The sequence below is a fragment of the Dromiciops gliroides genome, chromosome 2 (assembly GCF_019393635.1).
Source record: "Dromiciops gliroides isolate mDroGli1 chromosome 2, mDroGli1.pri, whole genome shotgun sequence".
Lineage (NCBI taxonomy): Eukaryota > Metazoa > Chordata > Mammalia > Microbiotheria > Microbiotheriidae > Dromiciops > Dromiciops gliroides.
The window spans coordinates 35,335,833-35,349,944 of record NC_057862.1 but is presented as its reverse complement, the minus strand read 5'-3'; the positions used below and the strand labels follow the sequence as shown (position 1 = coordinate 35,349,944).

Sequence of the window (14,112 nt, the reverse complement as noted above, 5' to 3'; positions counted from 1 at the left end):
TTCACCTAAGTTAAGGTTGGACACAACATCCTTATGTCACTGAGAGAGAAGCTGGCTTATCCAAAGCCATATAGATAATGAGTGAAAAGAAAAGTCAAGTCAACAAGTATTTACTGAGTTCCTAATTGTGTGCCGGGTGCTGAGCAAATGTCAGAGATGGGATTCTAGGTGTCTGACTAGAAATTCGCTGGGCTTTCCATAGGTCTGCCAAATGACTGAAGGAACCCAACACATTCATCGTAGGAAAAAAAGTCATTAGCCAAAGAAAATGAATGACCAACTCCTATAGTCTTTTTGTGCCTGCCAAGCAAAGCCCTTTACAGATAGGCTCTCATTTGAGCCTCATAATCTCTGTGAGATTGGGGAAATCTCACCCCATTTGATGGTAGGTCAGAGTCACACCATTTCTATAACTTGGAAACAAGCTACGACCCAGGGCCTCCTGATTCCAAGTCCAGGACCCTATGCACCAGACAATATTATAGCCAGTATAATCCAGGGAATGCAGTATGCTCTCCCATACCAGGGACTCTATTATATACCCCAAACCAGGAGACTGTGATCTATGAGAGCCGCAAACCTGGCTGTCCTTAAGAGAAACAGAGATGTCTGGAGGATAGAAAAGTTTAAAGTGCAGAGGGCAGAGAGATACTAGAAGAAACATAATGAGTTCTCTTTTGAGATGACATGTTGACTTTGAGAAGCCAACAGGACTGCATGGGGAAGATGTCTGACAGGCAGTTGGTGCTACAGGGCTGGAGTTTAGGAAAAGAGCATTTAAGCTGGGTCTGGAAACATTGGTAAGATTTGAGCAGACAGGGATGGAGGCACAATCTAGGACATTCATTCGACACATAAAGAATAGTGTAAGCAAAGGCATGTGATGGAAAGTGCTGGGGTTTTACACGTAATCAGGCTTAGCTGGAGTATAATGTTCATACAGGGGAGCAGGGTATATAGACCAGGCTGAGGAGGCATGATGGGGTTATCTAAAGAAAACCGAATTTGGAGTCAGAAGGCTTGAGTTCAAATTGTGAGCCTATGACTTGCTACTTTGGTGACCCTGTACAATTTTTATGGTTTCTCAAGGACTTTGTTTCTTCACCTGTGAAATTAGCGACTTAGTTAAAAGGTATAGACAGTTGTATAGCAGCTCAAATTGTCTACAGGCCTATTACTTTCTAAAAAAAAAAAAAAATCACACTATTTCATAGCTTATCCAGCAGTCTATTTCCCTACAGGTCAACAGTTAATATTTCTGTTTTTTAGCTGACTTTGCCAATCAATGGGTAAGGTGGGATTTCAGTTGTTTAGAGGATAGCTGACAGAATAGGAACTTGGTGCCATGAATTACAAATCAAACCCCACTTGATACTCTTACTATCTCTATGGCCCTGGGTACATAGTAACTTCCCCTAACCTGAGTTTTCTCATATACAAAATAGGGATAGTAATAGCACCCACCTGAACTAATTTGTTGTGTGGATCAGAAGTAATATTGTATATAAAATGCTTGGCATAAAGCTAAAGCCAGTATCATTTAAAAATGACAATTTTACCAACTAATCTATGGACTCAATGTCATCCCAATTAAATCATCTACTTATTGATTTATTTAGGCCTCCCCACCTTGCTTTATATATTTATTTATTTTTGGAATGATAATAAACACTTTCATTTGAAAATTTTGAGTTCCAGATTCTATCCCTCCTTCCCTCCCTTCCTGAGGTGGTAGGCAATCAGATATAGGTTATACATGTTCAATTATGGAAAACATTACCATATCAGTCATTTTGTATAAGAACACTTGAATAAAAGAAAAAAAAATGAAAGAAAGTAAAAAATAGCATGCTTCATTCAGTCTGTGTTCAATCATTATCAGTTGTTTCTTCTGAGGTGGATAATATGCTTTATCATTAGTCCTTTGGGATTGTCTTGGATCGTTATATTGCTGAGGGTAGTTAAATCATTCACAGTTCTTCACTGAGCAATATTGCTTACTTCACTATACATGAGTTCATATAAGTCTTTCCAGGCCTTTCTGAAATCATCCTGCTTGTCATTTCTTATAGCACAATAATATTCCATCACAATCAAATATCATAGTTTGTTTAGCTATTCCCCAATTGATGGCCATTCCTTTGATTTCCAATTCTTAGCCACCACAAAAAGAGCTGCTATAAATACTTTTGTACAAATAGGTCTTTTTCTCTTTTTTGGGGATGTTTTTGGGATATAAACCTAGCAGTGGTATTGCTGAATCAAAGAGCATGCAGTTTTATAGCCATTTAGGTATAGTTCAAATTGCTCTCCAGAATGGTTGGATCCCTTCACAACAGTAATTAGTATCCCGTTTTTCCACATCCCCTCCAACATCCAATATTTTACTTAAAAAAAAAATTTGCTACTCTGATAGATGTGAGGTGATACTTAGAGTTGTTTTAATTTAAATTTCTCTGATATGTAGTGAGCTAGAGCATTTTTTCATATGATTATAGATAGCTTTGATTTCTTTGCCTGAAAACTGCCTGATCATATTCTTTGACTATTTATCAATTGGGGAATAACCTGTATTTTTAGAAATTTTTATCAGAGATACTGGTTTCAAAAATTCTTTCCTAGTCTTCTGCTTCCCTTATAATCTTGGTTTTATTAGTTTTGTTTGTTCAAAAACTCTTTAATTTTATATAATCAAAATGATCTATTTTACATTTTGCATTACTCTCTATATCTTCTTTGGTTCAAAATTCTTCCTCTGACCATAAATCTGACAGATAAACTATTCCATGCTCTCTTAATTTGCTTATGGTATCAACATTTATGTGTAAATCACGTACCCATTTTGACCTTATTTTAGTATACAGTGTGAGATGCTGGTCTATACCTAGTTTCTGCCATATTGTTTTCTAGTTTTTCCAGCAATTTTGTCCCCGCATCTTGGATCTTTGGGTTTATCAAACACTAAGTTACTATGGTCATTTACTATAATGTATTGTGTAGCTATTCTATTCCACCGATCTATCTTTCTATTTCTTAGCCAGTATAAGATTGTTTTGATAATTACCTCTTTATAATATAGTTTGAGATGTGGTACTGCTGGACCACCTTCTTTTACATTTTTTTTATTGATTCTATTGATAGCCTTGAGCTTTTGTTCCTCGAGATTAATTTGGTTATTAGTTTTTCTAGATCTAGAAAATATTTTTGATAGTTTGATTGGTATGGCATCAAATAAACGTAGGTAGAATTGTCCCAATTAAATTATTTTAAAAATTACTTTACTGAGTTACAATAAATAATAACAAAGTTCATTTGGAAGAACAAAAGGACAGGGACGTCAAAGAAATCAAGAATGAAATGTAAAGGAAATAGTTTCAGCAGTATGAGACCTTAAACTAAATTATAAGGTGAGAAAATAGATAATTTAAATTGTTTTAAATTAAAATTTTCTCCTATAAATAAAACCTATGTAGTCAAGAATAGAAGGGGGAGGGCGGCTAGGTGGCGCAGTGGATAGAGCACTGGCCCTGGAGTCAGGAGTACCTGAGTTCAAATTCGGCCTCAGACACTTAACACTTACTAGCTGTGTGACCCTGGGCAAGTCACTTAACCCCAATTGCCTCACTAAAAAAAAAAAAGAATAGAAGGGGGGCAGCTAGGTGGCACAGTGGATAAGGCACCAGCCTTGGATTCAAGAAGACTCGAGTTCAAATCCAGCCTCAGACACTTGACGCTTACCGTGTGACCCTGGGCAAGTCACTTAACCCTCACTGCCCCACAAAAAAATTAAAAACAAAAAAAGAATAGAAGGAATACAGAAAACTGGGGGAAAACTTTCATGGACAATCTCTCAGATAGGATGTGACTGGGTGGAATATTGCTGTGGTGTAGGAGATGATTGACTTGGAAAGGCATGGAAAGACCTGGAGTTGTAAAGGAATGTGCTATCTACTTTCAGAAAAACAGATGATGAGTGGAAATAAGCTTAGTATGGTCTTACATATATGTGTATGAGTGTATATGTACACACAAGTGCATGTGTGTGGATATCTATGTGTGTATATATATCCATGCTTAATTGCAGCCTTCTTTACGGTGGGGGGAGGGGGGAAAAAGTAAAAATACATAGCAGAAACAAAAAAAAACCCAACAAGGAAGCAAAGAAAATCTGGACAGATTTGAAAACTGTGTGTAGTATTTATTATATGGACTTCTTGAAATGGAAATTTATTGTTTTAAATAGAATCCTCTCCTATGTTGGGTACATGGCAATAGGTTTTTTTTCCTTTTCTCATTTTGTATTTGTTTAAAACTTTAAAAATTTAGAAGAAAAAAATAAAGTGCTTGGCAAATCTTAAAGCATATATAAATAAATATATGTGTGTGTGAATTTTTTTTTATTGTTTTAATTTACATTTTTCTGATAATTAAAAGGTTTGAACATTTCTTTTCAGGCAGCTACTGGCAATTTGTGTTTCTTCTTTCAAGAACTCTATGTTCATGACCTCTGACTAGTAGAACAATATCAAGAAAGATTTTTAAAAGGAAAAATATGTATCCTACAAAACATTCGGAGCAACTTTATGATATCGAAAAACTGGAAGCAGTTCAAATGTCTAATAGCTGAGGAGTCGGTACATGATTGTAACAATATGATTAATTATTAGGAAGCAAAGATGAGTGAAGAATACAAAGAAATAGTCACACACATGAAGGGAAGCACAGGAAACAAAGCACAATGAGCAGAGCATTACCCCCCCCCCCATATCTGTGAAATGGATGCCTTGAACACACATGTGAGATTTAAATGTAGTCCTAACCAACTCCATCATCTGATTCCTTTTGGGTTAATAGCCTGTCAAATTCTCTTTTGATGCTGGTGCTGCCAACCCCATGTGCTGATTATTACACTTGACTTGGTGTCTCCCACAAACTTTGTGAGCCTCCAGGTGATCCATCTTTACAGAAATCACTGAAGAAACTGTTAAAGAGCTTAGGCCCCAGGCTCACCCCCTCCCCCACCCCCCCAGACTTTCTTTCCCATTGACATCTAAGCATCAATTCATGGTCTTTGAGTTTGGTTGGAATCCACAAGATGAGACAGTCCCTCAATCCAGCCTCTCAGTCTTTTCCACAAAGAGCAGAACAGATATCAAATAAGCCCTGCAGCATTGCCCTGAGCTAACAGTCTAGCAATCTTATCAAGAGTAGAGAAGTGAGCCTGGCTGGCCAGCTCCTGAGGAAGCTTTGGGATCTCTGCTTCCTACACTAGATGTTCACTAATCATCTCTTTATCACTCCAAGGATTTTTACAGGAATTGAACTCAAGGACACAGTCCAGAGTCTGCAGACTCCCCGCTCCCCCTTTTGGGAGAAAATGACACTCATCTTTCTTCAAGCTGTGACAACTTTCCCATTTCCAAGATCTGTCTAAGACTAGTGATAACAGCTCAGAATTCCTATTTCTTGTTCTTTCAGTACCTGGATCAGATGGCCTGACCTCTCTGAAGGCAGCTAGATAGTCCCAACCTCTTTTTTTTTTTTTTTTTTTGTAGTGTGTCACTTCCCTCTTGGCCACTTTTGTGCTGGCATAGAAAACAAAGCAAAATAGGAAGTTAAGTGGCTCTGTGTCATTTCTGTTGTCTTTGGACAGTGGCATTCACACCCAAGAGAGGTGGGAAGAGACAGCTGGAGCTGGGTCCTGGGGTCACTGAAGAAGGGCAGTACGGACGGAGGGAACCTCACAGGAAGAGGCAAAGTTGGCTAAGGGCTGAGGGGAGCAGGAATATGTCACCTCCTCTTAGATCTGAGAGGCAAGAGGCAGGAGGGAAGGGGCCCAATTACTGAACTCCCCAACTCTAAAATACAATAATGGGACTAGATGGCCAAGGACTTTCAAGTTATGAGGAATGAAGTAATCTGGTCCAACCCCTTCATTCACAGAGGAGGAAACTTAGGTTCCGTGAAAGGACTTGCCCAAGTTCTCTCAAGTAGTAAGGCCACAGAGCTAGGACTTTAAGCCAGTCATCTAACTCCGGATCTAGCACTCTCCAAACATCTGATAACACTTTACTCTATGCTCATTGCCAGCTACACAATCTATGGCCTCTTCTGTATGGACTACGGCCTAAGGGCCTGAGCTTCCGCGGTCAGCAAAGAAAGCGAGATTAAATAAGATTCAATGAAGACTCAGAGATGAGCTATGAACCCACGCCTTCCACCTCCAAAGCCAGCGTGTGCCAAGAAGCGGTATGATGATGAGAAAGTGACCCAAACCTCAGTGGCACTGAGATGGCAATGTCCATGTGGAAAGAAAGCCCCTAGGATTTTAGTGAAAAGACTTAGTTGGAGAATCTAAGTTAGAGGCTGCTGACAGTCAGGAGGAACGTCCAGCTGCCTTCTCTCTACTGAAGACTCAAAGGGAAAGACCAGAACAAGGAAGAGGAAACAAAAAGATCCCAGGGTAGACGGACTGGGTAAAACAACGGGGCTACAGCAGCCCCATGTGCCTCATTGGCTTTGCCTCCCCAGGGTGTCCATGATCACGACTCTGAGGAGTGTTCACACTCATACACAAAGCAGGAGGGAGGGAGTGGGAAGGCCCTCTGCCTCCAAAAGCCCCTCTCGCTTTCTCGGCTCCTCTAGATCATTTTTTTTTCATTAAGCAGGTCAGGAAGGCAGGGTTTGCCATCATCTTGCTGAGTATCACATGGCAAATTATGACATGGGTCAAAGAAAAAAAATTGGCTTCTCTAATTTCTATCAAATGATAAACACTGCCAGAGATGCTGTGGCTTATTCAGGCTCATGAGACTCATTGCTGAATCTCTATTAAAATCTGGCAGTGTTCTAAAAAGTCAGGAAAGGCAATTGGAAAAATTCCATGTCAAGTCCATCTGCTTCAACTCTGTTTACTTGTGGTAACAACATACACATGTCTAAAGTTACTGATAAACCGCAGAAAACTTTAGTAATGCAGCTATTATCCAAAGTTAAAAATGGAAATCGTCTTTAACTAATAAGTAGAAAAACTACTATGAACATGCATTAAGCCTATATTGGCCCTTACAAATAAATAAAACAGCATAAAGAAAGAAAGAAACAAACATAGCAAAAACACCCCAAAAGTCTTTACATCTAAGAATTTTTGACACTATTTAATGAAGTAAAATCTTTCTTGCAACAAAAATGTCTTTGCTTTGTGCCATACATTTTTAACTTAAATTTTTTTTCTTAAAACATAAACAAACACATACATTGTTGGCATGCTTCTGATTTCTGGTTAGAGTCACAGGGGAGGGAAACTTAGATATCATCTAGTTCAATACCGTTACTTCACAGAAGAGGAAACTAATGTAGAAAAGGGGGAAGTTATGTGATCAAGTGCAGAAAAAGACCAAGCTGCCAAACTTGGACTAGACCCTCAGTCCCAGAATTCAGTAATCTTTCCATTACAATACATTGGTCTCTCTATACCACCAAGATATCTCCATAAATTATTCGTGCAAAGGATGAATTCAAGTATTTTCAGGACTAGTCAAGTTGAATTGTGGAAAAGCCAGCTCTGGACTAAGCCCTGAGGACACAGAACAAAAGAGAGTCCCTGCTCCCCAGGCACTCCCAGTCCAAAGAGGGGGACAACATGCAAACAGTTCTGTACAAACAAAATATGGGATCAACTGGAGAAAACCAACAGAGAGAAGACCTTGGCATTAAGAGGAGATCGGGAGACGAGAATTTGGAACACAAAGGTTTAAAAACTGATGCTACAATCTGTTTTTACATTTAAGGTGGGGAAAAACTCTAAGTCCATATATAAAGAAGAAAAGAAGAAGAGGAGATTGGGAAAGGCCTCTTTTAGTAGGTGGGACTTGAGCTGGAAGGAAACCAGAAGGAGAAGATGAGAAGGGAAAGAGATAGAGAGAGAGCCAGAGAAAACACCTGGAGTCAGAAGACGGAGAGTCTGGTATGAGCAACAGCAAGGTCAGAGTCCCTGGTTCTAAGGTTGCAGGGGCAGGGTATAAAATAGAAGAAGGTTGAAAGGAGTCAGGGGATGGCAGGCTTTAGAACCCACATAGATGATTTTGTTTTTGATCTGAGATGCAACAGGGAGTTAGGAACATTAATTTGACAGATGAGTGGAGGATGGCTTGGCCTGGGAAGAGACTTGAGGAGGAGAAATTACTCAACAAGGTATTTTGTTGGTGCAGGAGTGAGGTGATGTGGGCCTAACTAGTGATATGGTCAGAGGAAAAAGGTGGCAGGGGGGGAACATATACTAAAGGTACTCTGAAGGTCTAGATTACAAAAGTTGTAGGAGGAGAAACAGTGTAGAGCTGAGGATGACCCTTCGTTTCCAGCCCAGATGGAGGGTACAATGGTGGTCTCCTCAACAGTTATAGGCAAGTCTGGAAGAGGGGTGGATTTGAACCCATCCCATTCCATCTTCTCCATCGAGTTACCCCATCGTCAACCCATCTTTGCTGCTATCTTCAATCTCTTTCTAAATATCGCCTTCTTCCCCACGAGAAAATGGTAATTAAAAGGCCTCATTTCTCAAATACATATAGAATTGAGTCAAATTTATAAGACTATTCCCCAACTGATAAATGGTCAAAGAACATGAACAGGCAGTTTTCAGATGAAGAAATCAAAGCTATCTACAGACATGAAAAAATGCTCTAAATCTCTATTGATTAGAGAAATACAAATTAAAACAACTCCAAGGTACTACCTCACACCTATCAGATTGGCTAATATGACAGAAAAGGAAAATGATACATGTTGGAGAGGATGTGGGAAAACTGGGACACTAATGCACTGCTGGTGGAGTTGTATTCTGGAGAGCAATTTGGAACTACGCCCAAAGGGCAATGGAAAGACTTACATGAACTGGTGCAAAGTGAAGTGAGCAGAATCAGAACATCGTACACAGTAATAGCAACACTCCAAAATGATCAACTATGGATAACTTAGCTGTACTCAGCAAGACAATTTCAAAGGACTTACAAGAAAAAATGCTATCCACCTCCCGAGAAAGACCTAATAGAATCTAAATGCAGGTTGAAGCAAACTATTTTCACTTTTTTATGTTTTTCATGTTGTTTTCTTTTTGTCTGTTTCTTCTTTCACAACATGACTAATGTGGAAATACGTTTAACACGACAGCACATATATAACCTATATCAAATTACCATCTTAGGGAGAGAGGAGGTGAGGGAAGGAAAAAGAAAACTTGGAAGTCAATTTTTTTTGAATGAATGTTAACATTTGTCTTTACATATATAAAGTGGAAAAAATAAAATTCTACTAAAAATGGTAACTAGACTACACCAGCTCTACTGCCTACTATTCTATCTCTTTCCTCCCCTTCTCAGCTAAACTCCTTGAGTAATTTGTCTTTGCCTGCTGCCTCTATGGCCCCTCCTCTCACTTGATTCACGAGTGGAACTGAGAGAAAAATCACCAAGTATCTTTTAATTGCCAAATCTCTCAAACCCAATACTTCTTGATGTCTCTATAAACTTTTTAACACTGTTTGCTCTCCAGGTTCATGCTGCACTTTCTACATGTCTGACCACTCCTTGTCAGTGTCCTTCCTCCCTGTCTCACCCACTAACCATGGGTCTCCCCTAACCCCAAAGCTCTGTCCTGGGTATTTCTTCCTTTCTTGCTTGGCTATCTCACCAGCTCCCATCAGTCCAATTATGATCTCTGTACAAATGATTCCCAGATCTCGATATCCAGCCCACAAAAACCTTCCCTTCTTCTTCCTAACTGCACTATTACTCTTGAGGGCACCGCCACGCTATCAAGCCCCCAGACTCCCAGTCTAGGGATCACCCTTGACTTCTCACTCACGCTTACTCCCCATGTTCAAACTACTGTTAGATCTTATGGTTTTTACAACATGTCTCTGCTCACACAGCGACCACCCTGGTATGTTCCCCCACGTTTCGATCGCTCCCTTAGTCTTCTGCTTTGTCTCCCTGGCTCGAGTTTCTCTCCATTCAGTCTGGCCTCCACTCGGCTGCCACAGGTCTAAGCATGTCACCTCCTTACCCAATTCCTGTGGACCCCCATGACCTCCAGGATCAATGGGAACCCCTCCCTTAACTTGGCCCCTTCCTCCCTTTCCACTTTGCTTCCACTTTCTTCCCTTCTACCCACTTCTCTATGATCCAGCCATGCTGGCTTTCTTGCTATCCCATATACATCCCTGCACAGCCTGACTCTTCACTGGCTTTTCTCATGACTGGAATGTTCTTCTTTCTCACCTGCACCCCCTGACCTCCCGGGCTTCCTTCGAGACTTAACTCAAACTGCTCCTTCTCCTGGAAGCCTTCCATTTTCACTGGACACGTGTCATCTATACAGTTATTTACATGTAGTTTCTACCGTTTGAATTGTAGCTCCTCGAGAGCAGAAAATGTGGTTTTTTACTTTTTCTGTGGCTCCAGAACTCGACAGACTGATCTAGGACTCACCACGTACAAAAGGACTTAATTCATGCTTGCTGACTGACTGACTGACCCACCACCCATCCGAAAGCAAGGGGAATCTCCAGGCCAAGGCAAACCTCTGGACATGCCCAAGGGACCATGGGCTATCCCGTGTTCTTTGGCAGACTGCCCTATCATCCCCACTCTCATTATTTTCGATCTTCATGTCCCAGCCAAAGTCCCCCTTCCTAAAAGGAGCCTTCCCTAGTACCCCTTAATTCTAGTCCCTTCCTTCTGTTGATTATTTACAAATGATCTGGCACGTATCTTATTTGTATGTATTTGTTTGCATGTTGTTTCCCCCATTAGACTGAGAGCAGGAACTTAGCACTATGCCTAACATACAGCAGGTACTTAATAAAGGCTAGTTAATCTTGGTTACTATACTCAACATTTACTCAGAGTTGTAATATATCATGCTGCTCTTAATTCCTTACTGTGGGAAAAATTACATTCTGCTTACATACAGTTAAAAGTAGCCCCCACAGGATTAAAAAAAAAAATCATTCCTAAGAGAATTTCCAATAAAAAAGACTAGAATCTCAGGCTGGAATGGAGATCAGAAGTCATCTTGTCTAACTCATACTCACATATACTCTACAACAACCCTGAGAAGAAGCCAACCGGCCTCTGCTTGAAAACCTCAAGTCTTTGGGAGGGGGGAAGAGGAAGGAAATATGCATTTATAATGAGCCTACTATGTGCCAGGCACTGTGCTAAGAGCTTTACAAATCTCACTTCACTTGATCCTCACAACAATGCTGTGCGGGAGTTGCCAGTATTAGCTTTACTTTACAGTGGAGGAAATTGCACAGGCTGAGGGGCAGCAATGTGCTGAGGTCTTACCACTAGTAAATGTCTGGGGCAGATCTGGTCTCCAATCTCCCCAACTCCAGGCCCAAACCTCTATTCACTGCATTACCCAGCTATCTCATTTCCCCTATTCTGCTGTTGAAAAACTCTGTTTGTTAGGGTGATGTTCTTTATATTGTGTTGAAATGTGCCTTCCCGTAAAGACGATCCCTTATCATCCTCAGAAGAAAAGAACTGGGAAAATCTGTTATCATCTGAAGGGGGTAACTTTTTCAACTATCATAGCATTTGAAGGTCAAAGAATAATCCCCTTGAAAACATCCCCAAAGAGAGATGTTCCACCTTCCATATGAAAAAGTCTTTATGATATTTTTTCCAACTATATTAGATGCATCAATACTCAACAATCATTAGCCTAGTTATTGGCAAAACACACAACTATTTATTGCAGAATTTGCATTGCAATATCATGTCACAAAATCCAATTTCGTTTTTCACTTTAACCAAACCAAAAAACAGCAGTGATAGGTATATATATGTATAAATACTAGAATGTAGAAATTAGTAAGAGTTACATACCTCTTTTTCCAAAATACGAGAGATTTCACCTAGAGTTCGATCCAAAGCAGAAACCTTATTAACTGCCCATGAACCACTGTCCTGTATGTGAAGTTGCTTTATAATATCTTTTGCCAGTCGTTGCAGCCTAAATCATAAAAAGGAAGAAAAAATTGGCAGTTAGCTAAAGAAATCTCAAAAATTTCATTTTTATGAATTCTGAAGCTCAAATGAATTTCAATGGGAAAATATTCGGGAGAGTCTATATATAATTAAGTTTGGCTACTCTATAAAAATGACAGAAAAAACAATGACAAAGCCAGCCTACAATTAACTCCCAATAATCTTCCAGCAGACTGAATATAAGTAAATTGTACTTCCAATATTCAAGTAAAAGAATCCCCAATCAACAGCATCAAGACAATAATCGCAACCTTGAGAAGAAGGAAATGGTTTAACAATTATCATGCTGGGTAAATCACAGACTGCAGCCAGCTCAATAACCTATGTCTGTTAGACGTGCACTGCAGTACAGCATGGTGATGGGCTGAGAAGCTACGGATGTGGCTTCAAATTCTGACTGGTGTATGACACCTGTGTGGCCTTAGTCAAGAGGCTAGTTACTTCTTCTGTCACATGAAGGGGTTGGTATCACTGACAGCTAGGGTCCCTTCTAGCTCTAAATCTTAGGATCTCACATTCCTCAGATGGTTTCTTTTCTCCATTTAATAGATGAGAATCCTGGGTCCCAGGTTATTTATGTGTCTTGTGGATCGTCACACAACACAAAATGTCAGGACTGCCATCTGAACTCTGGTGCAATGCAGATCAAGTGTTAATTCAGAGAGCAACACATAGTAAGTGCTTAATGATTTTTCTTTCATGCATTCATTTATTCATTCGTTTGCTCTTTTGTTCATCCACATCCCTCCCTATAGTTATATCTTCTTTCTTTCTTTTCTTTTTTTTGGGGGGGGTGAAGGGGGGTAAGGCAATTGGGGTTAAGTGACTTGCCCAGGGTCACAGTGTCAAGTGTCTGAGGTCACATTTGAACTCAGGTCCTCCTGACTCCAGGGCCAATGCTCTATCCACTGTACCACCTAGCTGCCCCCATAGTCATATCTTAAACAGAATAAAGAAATAGACAGAATTCTGAGTAAGGGACAAAAAAGATAGGAGGAAGAAGCTGGACAGCTTCCTAAATCACGAACTTGATCCACAGAATGTGGATTCATTATTTTCTTTTCAACTATTATACATTAATTGTTGGAATATTAAATAATATTAAACTGTAAGTAAAAAAGAAAAATGTCAACCCAAATCAAAGAGAAATGATTTGGTAGATTGTGTCACTTTCCTCTTCGTTACCTTGGACAATTAAAAATTTATTTGGGGGCAGCTAGATGGCGCAGTGGATAGAGCACTGGCCCTGGAGTCAGGAGCACCTGAGTTCAAATCCGGCCTCGGACACTTGACACTTACTAGCTGTGTGACCCTGGGCAAGTCACTTAACCCCAATTGCCTCACTAAAAAAAAAAAAAATTTATTTGACTTCCTTTTCACAGTGGAAAAGTCTCCAGAAACAAGATTACAAGCAACTAGAAGACAGGTCATATACTTGGCATTCTAAACGCTGCCTTATAGTAAATACATAACAAATATTTATTGATTGATATGCTAGTCCATCAGGAAAAAATATTCTTCATTTTAATTGGTTAAAATAAAAGTAGTTCATTAGTGCAAGTACAATTTATTAGAATACTATTAATTATTGACTTTTCAAAATGGGATTCACTTTCTCATCGACATATGAAATCAAATCACTTAAACACCTTAGCATTATGAAATGGAAACTGAATATTAAGGAGTAATTTAATCTAAATAAAACACTGTGTTCAATCTCAATTTTGGTTAAGTCAAATGAAACTCTGATGTGTCCATTTTTCCTACATTCCTACATAAGTACATTTTCCCATGCCCCTGCAAAATTAAAAACGTAATGTTTCTTTTTTCTTGCAATGGACAATGGGCTAGAGTCTAGTACATTAATTTTTAAACAATATTTTCATACATAAACTGAAACCGTTCTCGACACAGTCACCAAAGACAACATCAATGACTACATCTGATAGCCTTTTCTCATTCCTCATTCTTGACTTGTCTGCTTTGACATTCTTGAGCATCTTCTCCAACACATGACTACCTTCTCCTCTCTGGCTTTTTGTGACAATGCGTGCTT

General features: G+C 39.6%; 1 protein-coding gene across 1 annotated transcript in view; it reads right to left on the bottom strand.

Moving 5' to 3' along the window:
- Nucleotides 1-14,112, bottom strand: part of SCAPER (S-phase cyclin A associated protein in the ER) — a 379,320-nt gene that overhangs the window by 170,875 nt on the left and 194,333 nt on the right. Inside the window, 1 exon segment of the mRNA XM_043987611.1 lies at nucleotides 11,895-12,021. Within this exon segment, the coding sequence (XP_043843546.1) occupies nucleotides 11,895-12,021 (127 nt within the window).